At 35.6% G+C, this 18,496-nt stretch overlaps 1 protein-coding gene across 1 annotated transcript in view; it reads left to right on the forward strand.

Moving 5' to 3' along the window:
• SDHA (succinate dehydrogenase complex flavoprotein subunit A) overlaps positions 1–18,496 on the forward strand; it is a 58,729-nt gene that overhangs the window by 23,561 nt on the left and 16,672 nt on the right. The window contains exons 7-10 of the mRNA XM_083377110.1: positions 485–609; positions 7,276–7,444; positions 9,221–9,416; positions 17,636–17,807. Of these exons, the coding sequence (XP_083233236.1) occupies positions 485–609; positions 7,276–7,444; positions 9,221–9,416; positions 17,636–17,807 (662 nt within the window). The remainder of the gene's footprint in view (positions 1–484; positions 610–7,275; positions 7,445–9,220; positions 9,417–17,635; positions 17,808–18,496) is intronic.

An 18,496-nucleotide genomic window follows, 5' to 3' on the forward strand; every position in this document is an offset into this window, starting at 1 on the left:
GTTACTTAAAAAAACAGAATTTTTTTTTATTAAAATGTGACCATTTTGCTTTTAAATACCAGCTGCATGATCTGAAGTGTGTTGGTGGAAAGTTGAAATGGGGTAATGGAAAGGTACTAAATAAGTGCAGGTTGCTTATCCCTTTTTAAATATTGGGATTAATGTTTCTCAAAGAAACATGGGAATCTGATTTAAAAATCTGTATTTCAGATACACAATAAGCCACCCTTTGGAAGAATGGCATATTATGATCTATAACAGTGAAGAACAGGAAAATTACTTAATAGTGACTCACAGATGGTATGACTGCACATTGCTAAGATGCAAGTTGATAACATTATTAGGGCATGTTGTAAGTGGAATGTTTTAAAACATTAAAAAGATAACATTCATTATTATCATATATATTGGTATTAATGTTACTGATGAAACATTTGCTTTCCTGCCTTATGAGTAGTAGATGCTAACTATTAACTTTTTCCAGAGGATATGGGCGCACATATTTTAGCTGTACTTCTGCTCACACTTGTACTGGAGATGGCACAGCAATGGTTACACGGGCAGGCCTACCTTGCCAGGATTTGGAATTTGTGCAATTCCATCCCACAGGTAAAAGCTTAATTCTGTTGCAGGAAATTAAGTTTTGCAGCTAATCCTTTATCTTCTTAATTTTTTAAAATCAAGATGTTGTGCTATAGAAAGTATGTATGTTTATTCATTGTTTTTATTGGTTAACCTCTTCAATAGATTACAGGAATCCTATAGCTCTTGTATACCTTTAGCAATTTTAGCAATTTAAAAAAATCCCATGAAGTTTAATTAATTTAATTATTTAATTAGCTTCAGTTATATGAGAATTTAACATTTTCAGATTTCAGAAAACTCTGATAATTCACAACTTATAACAATATTCAAATGATATTGATAGAGAAATGGATTGAAAATAACAGACTGAAATGTAACAGAAATACTTAAAAAGTTATTTGAATAGGACAAAAAAATTGCAGAAATATAGGATCTGCTTTGATGATAATATTTATTAAATAATCTTGGAATAAAGTATTAAGCTTCATTTAAGCAATTTGATATTACTGCATAAAAGGATATTCAGTATTCAACATTAATACATATAGGGAGTAATAATACTACTCTATTCTGAATTGATCAGATTGCATGCTGATCTGAAAGGCATGATAGAAAGATATGAAGGAAGAGCATGACCTGTTCTCTGTTATCTAGAGTACAGAATTCAAAATAATGGATTTTAATCAGAAGAACACTGATTTACTATTTATTGCCATAAAAAAAATCCTAACTGAACTGATTTTCAGTGGAACTACTTTGTCCATGTTTATGGGCATTTTCTAAAAAAAAAATGTTCATTATGTTTCCAGCATTGAACAGACTTTTAATTTAGTGGCTTAAGTAGCATATTCCAGTACTGTGATTACAGTATATAAAAATTGGAAATTTTGTACTCTATAAAATTGTAACATTTGTATTCTGAGGAAAGTAAATTTTTAAATGGGGGCAAAATAAAAATATAAAAAGAATGACAGCAGAATAAAAATATAGAAATAATGTAGAATAATCAAATACAGGTAGTCCTTAACTTACAACAGTTCATTTAGTGACCATTCAAAGTTACAACAGCACTGAAAAAAAGTGTCATGATCATTTTTCACACTTAAGAATGTTGCAGAATCCCCATGGCCTTGTGATCAAATCCAGAAGCTTGTCAACTGACTAATATTTATGACGGTTGCAGTGTCCTGGAGTCATGTGATAACCTTAATGACCTTCTGACAAGTAAAGTCAAGGGGGAAGCCAGATTCACTTAACAACTGTGTTACTAATCTAACAACTGCGGTGATTCACTTAAGATCTGTGGCAAGAAAGGTTGTAAAATGGGCCAAAATTCACTTAACAAATATCTCACTTAGCAACAGAAATTTGGGGCTCAATTGTAAGTCAAGGACTACCTCTAGACAATAGAGAAAGGCAGTCTTGAAACATCTAGTTCACATTTCTATGGCAACTTACTGGCATGTTTCTTTTTCTAAGACAGTGATTCTGCAAATAGTAGTATGGGATGGGAAGTAACTTGAGATTTATTAATTATGAATACAGCATGCATCTGTTAGTTATGAATTAGCATAATTATTACATCATCTATTACTTAAGTCTGCGTTATTTTCTCCACCTTTCTGAAATATATGGTAATAGACTTATATACCGCTTCACGGTGCTTTACAGCCCTCTCTGAAGCAGTTTAAAAAGTCAGCATATTGCCCCCAACAATCTGAGTCCTATAAACGTGAGTGTATCCTTTTGTCTGTAGTGGTCTCTCTCATTATTCTTTGAAGTGAATCCTTCTGATGTGCATTGAATAATAAATACTGTAGTGAGTCTTGATCATTTGTTTTGGTTCCTGTGTTTCAATTTCACAGTATCACTCCTAACATTAATGGTATTATAAAAAATAAAACTAACAAGAATAATTACAACTAGTCCTTGTTTAATGTCCAGTTATTCAGCAGCTAAAGTTATAATGGTGCTGAAAAAATGGACTTGTGCCTGTCCTTGAACTTATGACGATTGTAGCATACATGCAGTTAGTCAATAAAAAATTGAGAGTGGAGATCCCCAATGTTTAAAATCAGGAGGAATGCCAATACCAAGCACCCAACATAGACCTATTCTATGTGAGATTATAACTGCTGTGAAATTCTGAAGAAGATGCAACTTTAAAAAGGCTGACTGGCCCAAATTTTCCACGACCTGGATGAAAAAATGTTGATCCAAACTCACATTTTATGATAACTATAGATGCTATTCAGAAAAGCTCCAGGAAATTTATTCCTTGAGGATACAGAACCTCTTGAGTTCAGGGTCTAAGACATGAAACCATTGATCTATAGATTGCATACTTTATCCATTTTGAAAGAAATTCAAACAGTGAAGATACTGTTAGACTTGGAGAAGAGGTAGTGTCAACCATTTCAGAGCACGAAAGGGAAAGATGTATTAAGCTTATGGAAGGGGTAGATAAGAGTCGCTGCTGCCCAAAAGCACAGAGTTTACTTAACTGTCTCAACAACAACCCAGCCAAGTGATCACTATAGGCCAACATCTCAACTAACTAAATTGCCCATCAGCTACACAAACAGAGGAGGATAGTCAGGAACAAGGAACGAAAGATGAACAATTTGACCTTCCCTTTACTAGAGTTGGAAGAGGTATTAGGTGTTAAGAATGGTAAAAGAGCTGGTATTGACAAGATTCTGGTCGAGCAGATTAAATATTTATGACCTAAAATGAAATATAGTCACTCAGCCTCTACAACAGGTACTTAAACATTGTTCAGATACCCAAGGTAGGAAGGACACCCCATATGATAGCCACTTTAAACCAAGCAACCCATCAGAATATCTGAAAAGCTTCAGGCCCACATCTTTTCTCAGTCTCTTATACAAGGTATTTGAACATTTAATCATGAACCGATTGTCTGCAACAATAGAGCCCCTGCTCATACTACAGCAAACTGGTTTCAGACTCAGCTCAAATTCTCAGCCTAACACAATACATAATGGTGTTCATAGATCTCACCATGGCTTAAAATACAGTCAACCATGCAGCTCTATTGAAGAAAGTAATGCATCTTACAAAGGATTTTAAATTCATAAAATTTATAGGATCCCTACAAGAAAATCATAGATTTTATGTGGACTTTTGTGGACAACATATTTAGAACTCAAAGAAGTGGATTTCTTCAGGACAACGTGATAGCTGATATGCTATTTAACATCTACAGCAATTACTTACCATTTCCAGAAGCTAGTAGGAGCTTTGCTTAAGCCAACAATCTGGCAACAATACTGCAGTGTGTAACTTCGAGGCTGTCAAGGAAAAACTGACCAAGGCTCTGAACCTAATGACTGCATAATAGATAAGAGCAGTAGTGGTGCAGTAGTTAGAATGCACTGCCATCCTGATTGACTCAAAGTTGATTCAGGTTTCCATCCTTCCAAGGTCAGTAAAATTGTTGGGGGCAATATACTGACTCTGTAAACTGCTTAGAGAGTGCTGTAAAGCATTATGAAGTGCTATGTGAGTCTTATTGATATTGCTATACTACAAAGATAACCAGCTGACACCAAACTGCCTAAAAAAATAAGATTGTACTTTCCACTTGAAAAACTGTGATGCATCAAGAAGGATCATATACAGTGGAATGGTAATCAGCCTAGAACATCATTCTACTCCTAAATATCTGGGAGTAGTTCTGGATCACACACTTACCTTTTAGAACCATTATTTTAATACCAAACAGAAAATATTTGCTAGGAACAATATTCTGGAAAAATAATGTGCACAAGAGGCAGTCTCAACCAGGCAGATTAATAGCTTCTCCATTAGCCCTATGTTACTCTTGGAGAATATGCCAGCTCTGTTTGGTATAGATCAAAACATGCAAAATAAGTGGAAATGGCCTTAAATGAAACAGTGAGATTGGTCACAGAGTATCTAAAACCATTTCAATACAAAAGATGTAACTGGTATCCCCCCTCTAAAGTTCCACAGGGGAAGTGTTGCACAGAGAGAGTGGGTTAAAGTTATGGCTATAAAAACACCTATTATATGGCCATCAACCTTCAAGGTCAAGAATGAGTTCAGGGAACAGCTTCCTCAAAACTTTTGCCTCTCCTAACAATTAGCCATCATAGACCACCCTGGAACTATGGAAGGCAAGTAAGCACTATCGGGCAACCTTGGCACATCCACACAACTGTCTACTGCATGGTCAAGAACAACCTTGGCTGTATGGGAATTACTAAACAGGCTGGGATGGGAAGATCAAAAGACAATCTAAGAAAATACAAGATACAATACTTAGTGTGAATATGGAGAAGAACAATCCATCTCACATATGTTACAATGCATTCAATGTCCTTCAATGTACAGAGGGAAAATACTGTTGATGTGGTCTGGGACTGGGTGAATATCATTTAGTTTTAATCCTATTTATTTTACATACTTTACATGTGCTATATTTCTATGATCTATTTTATACCTCATTTTACTTGCTAAGTGTTCAGTGTTATATGTCTATAATTTTGAAGGTGCCTCTGACACAAGTAATGCCCAGCTGCATTTGTGTCACTCCTTTTTGAAAACCGACAAAACTTATGCGACTTTTTCTACCCTGCAGTAGTCACCTATCTGCCTGCCAGCTTTTCTGCCTGGAACTTCCAAGTGCCTGTCAGCATTAATGATCCATGATACTCACTTAACAATAACAGAGATAGCAGGGATTATTATCACTAAGCAATGTGGTCATATGATATCATATTTTGTAACTATCAGCTAAAGATGAACATACTAATCCCAACTATTAAGCACTAATTGTAAAGCTTTTGTTTCCTAATTACCTAACAGAGGAGTTAGTAGTAGTTTTTTTGTGCACAAAAGCTTGAAATGCTAAAAAAAACCCACAGATTTATTGCAGAATAAATTTTGTAAGGCAATGCTAATTTTCTTTATCTTTATCTTTTTATCTTTTATTAAATTTATATACCGCCCTTCTCCCGAAGGACTCAGGGCGGTGAACAGGGCATATATAAATAGAAAATACAAAAATTAAAAGAGAATTAAACAATTGCCCAGATAAAAACAGTAACAGTATAAAAACCCAATTAAAAACCCTAACGTCCCCCATCAGGCCAGGCCAGCTTGTTCAAATAAATGGGTCTTCAGACCGCGCCGGAAGGAGCGAAGGTCCGTTGCCGTCCGGAGCTCAACCGGCAGTTGGTTCCATAAAGCCGGAGCGCCCACAGAGAAGGCCCTCCCACTGGGGGCCACCAGCCGACATTCTCTGACCGGAGGCACCCTGAGGAGGCCCTCTCTGTGGGAACGCACAGGGTGGAGGGAAGTTGACGCCGGCAGCAGGTGGTCCCCGAGGTACTCCGGACCCATGCTATGTAAGGACTTAAAGACCATAACCAAAACCTTGAATCTCACCCGGAAGAGAACTGGTAATCAATGTAGCTCGCGGAGCAAAGGTGTAACATGGGAGTACCGGGAAACTCCCAAGACAACTCTTGCGACCGCATTCTGTACCAGTTGGAGCCTCCGAGTGGTCTTCAAGGGGAGCCCCATGTAAAGAGCATTGCAGTAGTCCAGGCGAGAGGTCACGAGCGCATGAGTGACCGTACACAGGGTTTGGTGTAGATAAAGACAACTTGGTAAGGGGACAATATGGTGAAGCTAGATAACCTTGGGATTAAAAGGTTCTGAAAGGTATAGAACAAAATTCCAGATTATGTGTGAAGTTTCTTATATGTGGTAAATTAAAAAAAAGATGGTTGCCCATATAGAAATCAAGGAAGTTTAACTTTCAATTGATTGAAGTACAGGTCATATTACCACTATGGTCATAAGTTATAATGATTGTAAAATGGGTAAATCATATGACCTGATTCTATAACATTTTTATAGCAGTTGTTGAGCAAATCACTGCAGTTAAGTGAATCTACTGTTAATATTGCTGTACAGGTAGTCCTTAACTTACAACCACAGCTGAGCTCAAAATTCCCATTACTAAGCAAGATATTTGTTAAGTGAGTTTTGTCCCATTTTTGTCACAGTTATTAAGTGAATCTTAACCACTGCAGTTATTAAGTTAGTAAAACAGTTCTGAAGTGAATCTGTCTTCCCCATTGACTTGACTTATCAGAAGGTTGCAAAAGGTGGTCACATGACCCCAGGACACTGCAACAGCCCTGCATACATGCTAGTTGTCAAGCATCTGAATTTTGATCATGTGACCATGGGGAAGCTGCAACGGTCATATGTGTGAAAAATGATCATAAGTCACTTTTTCAGTGCTGTTGTAGTTTCCAACGATCACCGAATGGTTGTAAGTCATGAATTGTAGTTAAATGAACCAGTGTTTTGCAATAACTGAAAGTAACTGCAGGTTTTTGGCAAGCATTACAAAATCTGGTCACATGACTGTGGAATGCTGCTAAGGACATAAATGTAGCAGTGTTGCTGAGTAAGGGCAGATCCAGTCAGATCCAGGTTGCAATGCCCTTTTTTGGATACATTGTAAATCAAAGATTACTTACAAAATGTTACTTGAAAGTTGGAAAGTTTTATTTATATCTTGCTTTAGGGATATAAATGTTAGACATTCACTTTCAAAATATAAATAGTGTTTTTGGGATGATACAGATCATTGGTAAAACATTGTAATTTTAATATATTTTGCAGGTATTTATGGCGCTGGCTGTCTTATTACAGAAGGCTGCCGTGGTGAAGGAGGTATTTTAATTAACAGTGAAGGAGAAAGATTTATGGAGAGATATGCTCCAGTTGCAAAAGATCTAGCTTCCCGAGATGTTGTATCTCGTTCTATGACTATTGAGATCCGTGAAGGAAGGCAAGTTTAATTTAACTATCAAGTCCATAAATGTGATTATAAAAGATGCAGAGTACAGTTAGTTAACTCAACATATTGTATCTTAAAGAATAAAATACTTTCTTTTAAGATAATTACAAGGTTAATTTATAGATCTCTTAGGAGAAAGAGAATAAAAGACCCAGCTAAAATTTTCATTCCATAAGTAATATGTTTTGAAAAGTCTCTGTGTAAAACAATGAGAATACTGTGCTGTTCCACTGTCGTCAGAAAACCTACTTAGATTAAAATATGTTGAGTCACATCAATTTTTAAACCGAAATAACACATTTTTTCTAGTTTCTTTAAATGAATCTGCTTGCTTTGGTTAATTACAGAACAACTAAATAATATTTAGTGCAATACTTCTTTACAAGTTTTTTTCTTTTTCTTTTTAAAAATATCTCCTTGGTTAGTTTTCTATAGACACTATAGGATTTGAGGTGGGTGACATTGGTAGTTGAATTGTCAAGTACATGCCGAAAAAAGGCCACTACATTGATGTTTCATGATATTTTACTTCACATTCAGACATTGCTAAATGTTTCTTAATTCAATAGATGATTTAATTTTATAAATAATATTATAGCAAAATTTGAGAACAAAGGCAAATAAACCAAATAAACCAACACTGTACAAACAATATATGTATGCAAAACAAGCTACTGCATACAAATATATCTTTGCATTATTTGCTTGCAAAATAAAGCACTGCACAACATTTGTAAAACCCATCCATCCATAATTCAAAGTCCAGTTTCCATATGGCAAATTTTATTTTTTAAAAACAGTGACCTGGTAGCCGTAAAGCTGTAATAAGTCATCTTTTTTGTTTAACTATGTGCTTAATTGTTTTTTTATTCTCTCAACACTCATTTCACAGATAATTTTATCCAGTTTAAACAATGTGTAAGGATGTCATTGTTCTGTGTTATTGTATTATTATTAAGAGGAAGAAATAGAAAAGGAGCAACTCAGTCACAAGCCGGAAAACATTCCAGCTACAATGATCGGAACAATCAAAACATTCCAAATTAACTTGAAACAAAACAGCTTTTTTCTTGAAAAAGAACTCTTAAAATGCTTGTGTTTTGTTTCATCTTTAGACACTTGGAACTTTTACTTTGAGGTTAGAATATTTCAAAAGCCTTTTGCGCATCCCTGTTACAGATTTGTTCCAGTTGTTTTAATTTTTTTCTTTTAAGGGAATATTTGTATTTGAAGTTTGTATTTATTTATTACTCTTTTATGCTGCCCATTTCATAGATACAGTGACTTTAGGAGGCTTACAATATAATAAAAAGTAAAAAAGTAAGACAAAGCAAATTAAGAAAATTAAATAGAAAAGCTAAAAAAATATAGCTACTATTATCAAATCAAGTATAATTTGCAAACATATATAAATATATCATAAGAATTATCTTATATTTATATATTGATCTTATGTTTGTATTTAAATAGTGGTAAGAAAAAAAATCTATTTAACCACTGTGCCCTGGTGGCCCAGTGGTTAGAATGCAGTACTGCAGGCTACTTCTGCTGACTCTTGGCTGCCAGCAGTTTGACATTTCATGTCTCACCAGCTCAAGGCTGACTCAGCCTTCCATCCTTCCAAGGTCAGTAAAATGAGGACCCACATTGTTGGGGAAATATGCTAACTCTGTAAGCTGCTTAGAGAGGGCTGTAAAACACTGTGAAGTGATATATAAATCTAAGTGCTATTGCTATTAACATATATTTTTAAAATAACAACAACAGAGGTTGTGGACCAGACAAAGATCATGTGTACTTGCAGTTGCATCATTTGCCACCACAACAGCTAGCAATGCGTCTTCCTGGGATTTCAGAAACTGCTATGATATTTGCTGGTGTGGATGTCACAAAAGAACCTATTCCTGTCCTACCTACTGTACATTACAATATGGGAGGTATCCCTACAAACTACAAAGGACAGGTAATTTTCAAAACGTGTATGTATGTATGTATGAAATTTATATACTGTCCATCTCACTATTGAATTTCAGTTTAATAGACTAGAAGTTTATATTTTATTACACTGTTTAAAGTTCTAACAATATATCAAAAGACACTCATTAGTTTTCCTCCTGTGCTTTAATCTAGTATCAACATTTCTTTTAAGGGGCCATGTCATATCTATATTTTGTGCGTGTGTGCGTGTGTGTGTGTGTGTGTGATTTCTTCCTTCTGGGGGCCTGAAAAGAGCCTGAAGTTGCCCCAGAGAGGTGACAGATCAGGAAGGGACCCTTGTAGATTGCGGGGGAGACGGCAGTTGACCCACTTGATCCAAGGAAGCCCTCAGAACCAACAGGAGAAACACTGGCTGCACCCATGCTGCCAGTCAGAAGCTGTTGTCTGCTGGGCTTCCGGTTCTGGACTTTCGGTGCTCCCAGACGCATGAGGGAATCACTGCTCATGTCGTATGGATTTCTTCATCAGGGGGTGCCTGTAAAGGGGTCGAAAGTTGCCCTGGAGGGGCAATGAGCTGGGGAGAGGTCTCTCCAGTCAGCAGTAGAGGGCGGTGGCCCTCCTGTTGGTTTGGAGCTACTCTCCGAACCAAAGAAAGGATCGGCCACTCCCATGGCCCATCATTTAGCCGTTTCCTGCCGAAGCCAAAAGCACAACAAAGCACTTGAAAGCAGTTGAAAACTGGGTGAGAATTGCCTTCTTGTTTTCCTAATTGTCTACTTTCCCTGTCAAAAGCTTCTTGAATTTGCTTCCCCCTGCGAGGAGAGAGGGAAGGGATTTTTTCCCCCTACCCTCCTCAAGAGTGGATTTTTCTACATTGGGAGAGAAAAGAAACAGCCTTCTACTAAATTATACTGATTAATTGGACTTACTGCCTTTCTACTTTTGGCCCAAAGTTCCTATATTTACAGAAATGGACTATTCTACCTATTAGTCTAAAAAAGGGGACCAAAAAAAAGAAATAAATAAAAAGATACTGTCTGAAAAGGTTGAAGTATTCTGGAGACATCTAGTGAATACTCTTGGCAAACAAGCTTGCTTACATTTTAGACTGACCTTGGCATTAAGATAAAAACCTGAAACAGCTGGAGTTTAATTTGGCTTAGACTTGTGGAGGTAGACTCTTACTGACTTTCGTTTGAAACATAGCTTCCACCAAGGAGTATTTATAATTATTACAAAATGGAGAAGGATCAGCCACAAACCTTGCTTGATTATAACCTCATACTTGAAACAATCTACAGAGTCACTGAGATGTCTATCTCCAGATTTAATAATTTACATGCCAACCTTAAGTCACAAATTGAAACCCAGACTGCAACTAAAGAATTTATAGTTCAGAATATAACAAAATTGGAAGATATTACTATTGAGACAGAGGAATATAAGCAACAACTATCCAAAGAACCGACAACTCTAAAAGTACAAGGAACTATCACTATGGCAAATAACCTTAAGGACCAACAACAAACTATGGGAAAACTTAATACTCAACTTTTGACTCCATCAAAAGAGCCTATAACTTTAGAAGTATACTATGTACAAGGTAGTGATGCTAACCTAGAGGACGTGGAAGATCAACAAAGACAGTTGTCTGAAAGCCTGGATAGCCAAGCATTAATTACAAAATTGGATAAGACTCTTAAAGCAGATGAACCCAGACGGAAGAGGAATCCAGACCGAACCGAAGATAAAGTTTTTAGAGCAAATACAAAAACTAACAGGGCAACAACATAATGATTACAAATGGTTTGGTTTTTGTGGATCACTGATGGCTAGATGGCCTCCTTCGATTCAAATAATAAGTATTGGCTCGAAGGGAGACCTATCTGGCAATTCAAAGGCCTTGGTTTGGAAACCTGATTGGCAAAAAAAGAAACCCAAAGTTATATTTAAAAAGTGAGTTCTTAGAGAACCATTAAAGGTTATCCTTTTAGTAATCAGTGATCTATTAGGATCTAAAATAGAAAATGTTTATGAGATAGAACTAGAATGTGTTTATGTATCTATTAGGCTTATTTTAGACATTATAATTTGTGCACTGACATAATGGAAATTTGGTTTATAGATCCCACTTGATGTTAAAAGACATTTTATTATTCTATTTAAGAATTAAGAATTAGCTAAAATTTAAAACAGAATCTGGTTGTGTATAAATAGTTGTAGATTGATAAACATAAGCTGTGGTCCTGTCAGTGACGTGTGATGTATTAGGATGTGAAACAGATGATGTTTATTAGGTAGAACATAGCTACTCAGCCACTGCGTACATGTTAGATGCTATACTTTTTACTGTAATGAAATAAGGGAAATTTGGGTTGTGAACATTATTTGGAATGTTAAAGGCTAAATTTGAATAATATAATTAAAATTAAAATTAGGTAAACTTTAATAACAGGACATAGATATATTTCAATGAAATTGAATTGACAGATTTTTCAACTGACCATGCTATTTCTAGAAATTTACTAGTTTAAACTGGTTGTATGAAATGTTAAGGGAAATTGAGAAGGATGGTTTGATAATGTAACCTGAATTATGTACTGAAAACTCTTTTACTGAATCTCTGATTACCCAATCATCATGATGCTTTCTAAATATGTAGATTTTAACTGAAAAACCAATAAAACTTGTTTTTTTAAAAAAGCTGCTGTCTTCTGGAGGGAATAGTATTCAACAAGCATGAGCAACATGTCTGATCTGGGTGAGACTATTTTCCTTCCTCTATGACTCTAAAACCTGTTTGTTTGTTTTTTTAAAAAAGCAAACTAAAAGCAGAGAGAGAGAGTGTGTTACAAAATGGACACCTAATGAAATCTTGTGGTAAAAGAAAAGAACTACACCAACTTTTGTTTATATATTTTATATATTTTGTCTACAATTTTGTCTACATATTTTGTCTGAAGTGAGGGAACTTGGCCAGAAGCCCAGATACAGATTACGGACTGAATCTTTTGATGTCCCTGAACTTCATAGCCTTGTAGATTGCAACTGGGAAAAAAATTCTTGGGCTGTTTTTTCTGCAGGATGGATTACAACTAAAATTACAAACTATTTTAAAGCCTATTTTAAAGCCATTATTTGGATTACAAATAATGTAGTTCCACAAACCACTCAAAGTGAATGGTAAGGAATTACCAACAGTAAGACATTTTGGATTATAACTTTGGCAAATTGGCAACTCTGGACTTTGGGACAATTTTCTTTCTTTTTTTCTTGTGGCTTGGGGAGCCTATTGGATTATAAACACTTTATATTAGAAGTATTTATGGACAATGAAAGTATAAATATTGGTGATTTCCCTTGAAGGCTCTATTGACTATCAACTTTGAATAGTAGGACCTTGTGGATTTTAAATCCTGACTGAGCAAAAAAATTGGACTTTGGACGATCGATCCGTAAATGAGTCCTATAAACAGAAGTGGATTACAATTTTTTTCTTTTTTTTCTTTTAAATCTTGATCTCCCTTTTTTTCTCAGGGAGCCTACTAGATTACAGAGACTAGATAAGAATTATAAGAGTTATGTAACAGATACATTGTGGTATTGAATATAAGACTAATGGTTTGGTTTAAGGCAGGCATTGGGGAAAAGTAATAGAGCTGATAAAAGTTTTTTGGGGTGGAAACAAAATGAGTGTTACGAGTTTAACTAAAACTGGTAAAGAAATGCTCTCGGCCTCATCTTCCGCCTCTGCAAGCCCTGTGTATCAGAGATCAATCAAATCAATACTTCAACAAGAAAAATCTAATACCTTCAGAAGGAGATGCAAGCAATACTGCAAGCAATCCAAGAAGCAATTTTCTCACACAAAGAAGATACAAGGAAAAACAATGAGGAGACAAAAGATAACTTTGATAAAATGAATCAAGAAATTCACAGTATAAACTCTCAATTAGAAAGCTTTAGACAGATGGTTACAAAGAATGAACAAAGAATTCAGAAAATAGAAGACAAGTCAGTAGACACTGATCAAAGATAGAAGAAATAAAAGATGAAAACCAGAGGCTGATGATGATGATAACTTTATTGTCACTTTGAATGTACACCAATCGGGATACATCAAAATGAAATTTCATTGAATACAGCTCTCAAAGGGTCACCACCTCCGATATATACTCCTTGTTCGGGGCCCGCTCAAATTTCACATTGTCCATTTTAGTCTCTAGGGAGTGAACGATGGCAAACAGGACAGATGGAAATGGGGCTCCATGTGGATTAGCTCTCAAGTTAGCTTGTATTCTGACAACCTCGCCTTCTTTCCTTTTTCTGATCCTGACTTCCACCCTTTCCTTAAAGAAGCCTTGCTTCTTTTCGCCCCTGGAGCACGCTGCTGCCGCCGCCACCAACTCCTCCAAAAGCCTCTCTCTCTTCCTCTGGGCCTGCCGACAGCCTCGTCCAGTTCCTTCACCCCATAAGCTCCAGGTCCTCGCCTCCTCTGGAAACAGCCCTGATTTGCAGTAGAATCCATCACTGGGCCAGCAGTCAGATCTTGCTGCTGGTAGAACAAATTCAAACAGCGCCAACGACTTTTAACGGTCTCACCAACAGTTAGGCAAATACAGAATTAGAAGATTCAATGGCAGTTTTGGAAATGGAAAAGGCATCTTCTCAAGATTTCAAAACATAATGGAGGTTAAAGGAGACCTCGCAGACTTGATGACGAAACTATTGGCTGAAGCACTGGAAATTCAGAAACAGGAAATGGAAGGAGAGATAGATCAGATATTTCTAGTCAACTCAAGCTATGCGATGGGAAACAAAATCCCCAGAGAAGTACATATCACATTTGTCAAAAGAGCTATAAGAGATGAGATATTGAGAAGAGCAAGAGATGATCCTCTGTGTTATAAAGAAAAGGAAATCGTAGTGTTGAAACAGGTCCCCAGGAAAATAAGAGATTCACGAATAGAATATCAATTCCTGACTAGAAAATTAATTGAAAAAGAAGTGAATTTTAGATGGCTGATTCTGGAAGGGATTTTAATTAATTGGGACATGAAAAGATACAGATTGGACACTGCACTTAAAGCAATGGAATTTTATGAGAGATACAAAGCATTCTTGGAAGGGGAAAATTCAGAATTTCATGCAGAGAGAGAAACAAAGAAACAGGAAGAGGCAGTAATAGAAGGAGCAGCCAAACCAAGGGGAAAGGAAGAAACAAAAAACACAAATACGGAAGAAGGGCAAAAGCAAGAGAACAGAGACGAAGAAAAACTAGAAGAATAAAACCTAAATATAACTGAAGGAGATGGAGAAGGAAAATGGGATTTTCATTAGTGAATATAAATGGATTGAACTGCCCCGCCAAAAGAAAAAAAATCTTTACACGACTACAAAAATTAAAAATGGATATAATTTGTCTTCAAGAAACACATAATAAGAGACAACAGCATAAACTGTTGGGCCACCTGAAAATTGGGAAACTCCACATTAGCACAACAAAAAAGAGGAATAGCTCTCTATATTAAAGAAATAATAAATCCCAAACAAATGGTGGAAATAATGATAAATCAAAAATACATACTGATGGTAGCGATATATGCACCTAATAACAAACAAGAAGAATTTTATCAAAAATTACATTAAAAAATAGTGGAATTGGAATAACAAAATATTTGCTTAATGGAAGACTTTAATGCAATTGTAGATGGGAAGCTGGATTAGAGAAGCAGTAAAATAGGGGGGAAAAGAAAGGAACATACTACCTAAAACTTTCTTTAAAATGGCAGAAGAAATCTGTATAAAGGATATATGGAGAGAAAAGAACCCAAAAAACCCCACAATATACATTTTATTCAAACAGGCATAAATCATGGTCCAGAATTGATATGTTATGGATATCTCCTGAATTAAGCACATTTATACAAGAGATTGAGCTAGAAACCAATATATGGGCAAACCACAGTCTTATAAAGATGACCTGGAGAGGAGCTAAGGAAAAATTAAGATGGTCTCTGAACCAATCTTTATTGAAAGACAAAGAATTTATACAAATAGCAACAAAAGAAATGGAATTTTTCTTTAAAATAAACAAAAAGGAAGAGCCATCGCTTCAAAATGTGTGGGATATGGCTAAAGCATACTTTAGAGGGCTAACTATAACTTAAATGGAGAAAAACAACCAAGAAACAAAGCAACAACAAATGAAGTTAAAGGAGGAATTTATAAAACTAGAATTAGAACTACAAAGAGATCCACAAAAGAAAACACTTAAAAAGCAAATGGAAATAATAAAACATAAATTACCCAACAAATTAAAAGGGCAAAACAAAATTTCTTTGAAAACGCTAACAAACCGGGTAGAGGGTTAGCATACAAATTGAAAAAAGAGAGAAAGAATTGATAAATAAACTGCAAGACTCAAAAGGCGATTTACAGTTCCAAAATGTCATAATTAAAAAAATAATTAAAGACTTTCTTATGAGACACTTTATGACACAAAAGAAACTTCTCAAGAAAAAATAAAGCAATATATATAAAAAAGCTGAGTTACCCAAAATTCCATAAAACATACAAAACTTGCTAAATGAAAAATATCAATGATGGAGGTAATAGAGGCGATAAAAAGGCAAAAAAAAATGAAAAGACTCCAGATCGAGATGGGCTCACTGCAGAGTTTTATAAATGTCTATAAAATATATTAAGCCCACTAATGAAAGAACTGTGTAATGAAGTACTCTTAGAGGCCAAAATATCAAAAACGTGGATAGAAGCCAACATTACTTTAATACCTAAAGAAGATTCAGATTTGACACAGATAAAGAATTATAGACCAATAACACTATTAAATGTGGACTATAAAATTGCTTCAATAATAGCAGAAAGATTAAACAAATTTTTGATTGAATTTATAAATACAGACCAAAATGGATTTTTACCTAAGAGACAAATAAAAAATAATGTAAGAATGATCTTAGATATTATGGAATATTATGAAATGCATCCAGGGAAGCCAAATGGTGCTAATATTCCTAGATGCATAGAAGGCTTTTGATAAAGTAAATTGGCAATTTATAATTCAACAATTAAACGAAATGGATTTAGGAGAAAACTTTATAAATATACTTAAACAGCGCAAGTAGTTGTAAATGGAGATTTTATAGAAAACTTTAATATCAAAAAAGGCACAAGACAAGGATGTCCATTTTCCCCATTATTATATATATTAACACTGGAAGTACTGAATAGAAATATTAGGCAAGACTCAGAAATTAAAGGATTGGAGATAAAAGATGAAAAATATAAACTACAAGCATTTGCAGATGACTTGGTCTTTGTATTAGAAGAACTGCTTGAGACAAGCCTCAAGCTTATGAAAAAGAACTTACAAATAAACAAAAAAACTTTGGGCATAACACAGAGTTAGAAAACTGACAAAGCCTTTGGGAAAGAAACTCTAAAATAACAAAGGCAGTGATTTACAAAGAAAACCTATACAAAATGTTCTACAGATGGCATATAACACCTGTGAGGTTAGCGAAAATGTTTAAAAATATGTCTAGCATTTGTTGGAAATGTAGACAAAATCCAGGCACATATTATCATCTTTGGTGGACATGCCCTAAAGCCAAAAGATTTTGGTCAAGAATACATATATGGTTAGAGAAAATGATTTAAAAACACATAGATTTTAAGCCAGAATTATTTCTGTTAGGTATAATTATAGGAAATTATGAGAAGGAATGCATATACTTAATGTGTTAACTGCAGCAAGAATTGTATTTGCTCAACATTGGAAAGATGAAGAATTACCAATGGAGGAAGAAATAATTTAAAAAATTTAGATTGTGCAGAAATGGACAGACTGACACTGAAAATGAAAGAGAAAGAAGACTCAGAATACTTTAGAACAGGCATGTCAAACTCGCGATGTCACATGATGCCGCACAACATATTGGGACTTTTTCCTCATTGCTGGCAATGGGATGGGTGCGATTTCGGCATGACGCATCTGGCCTGCAGGCCAGCAGTTTGACATGCCTGCTTTAGAACATGGAATACATTTTATTAATGGATAGAAAAACGAGGCTGAGAGAAAGGAGTTTAACACGTATTAGTAAGCTAAATATTGTAACCCAGACAATATATTGCTGATATATTAAGCATTTGTGACTATAAAAAATCAATAAAATATTGAATATATATGTATATATATATATATATATAAATATATATTGACAGGTAATTACACGTGTAAATGGCAAAGATGAAATAGTACCTGGTTTATATGCTTGTGGTGAAGCAGCTTCTGCATCTGTTCATGGTGCTAATCGACTTGGTGCAAACTCGCTTTTGGACTTGGTAGTCTTTGGTCGTGCCTGTGCTCTTACCATTGCAGAATTATGCAAACCTGGTAGGTCTCTATTTTTTAACTTTTAAAATGGTGTACTTTAAATTTTACAATGCTTTATTTTGTAACATACTTATAAAATTAAGAATGCTTATGTCTTCACTTACAAAGTTATATGTAGTTGTTGAGTTATGACCATAATGGAGCCTATCCATTGGGGTCAGGACAAATATTAAGAGAATTGCCTCAAATAACAACTAATCAACCTTGCTCTTCCCAGTGCATTTGTTAATCAAATAGGTGTGTTGTTAATTGGACAATGGGGTATCATGGGGGGGGGGAATCCTGGAAGGCCTAATGCAGCACAAGCCTACTTGTCTTGGGCCTCCCAAGGCCTCCCCCATCTTCTGAGATACTCTTGGCTCTGCTTTTGCCCCTTGGGTGGTCATACATGCCTGCCACACTGTTGACTGTCTTGCCAGCGAGAAACAACAGGGAAGGAAAACACTGGGCACATCTACCTTTCCTGGTTCTGCCACTGTTTTTTGTCCCACCAAGATTGCTCCTGCTTTACTGAGCCAAAAAAGGAACCAGTTCCCTAGCTCTTTGGAGCTTTTGCCCCAATCCATTGGCCTCCAATCAGCTGGCCATTGGGAAATTGCAAACTTCTCCTAGCTAATGTGGTAACTTTGGGACTAGCTTCCCAAAATGTTTCCCTTGCTTTAACTCCCTTCCTTCCCCAGAAAGTCACA

The sequence above is a fragment of the Vipera ursinii genome (assembly GCF_947247035.1).
Source record: "Vipera ursinii genome assembly, chromosome: Z".
Lineage (NCBI taxonomy): Eukaryota > Metazoa > Chordata > Lepidosauria > Squamata > Viperidae > Vipera > Vipera ursinii.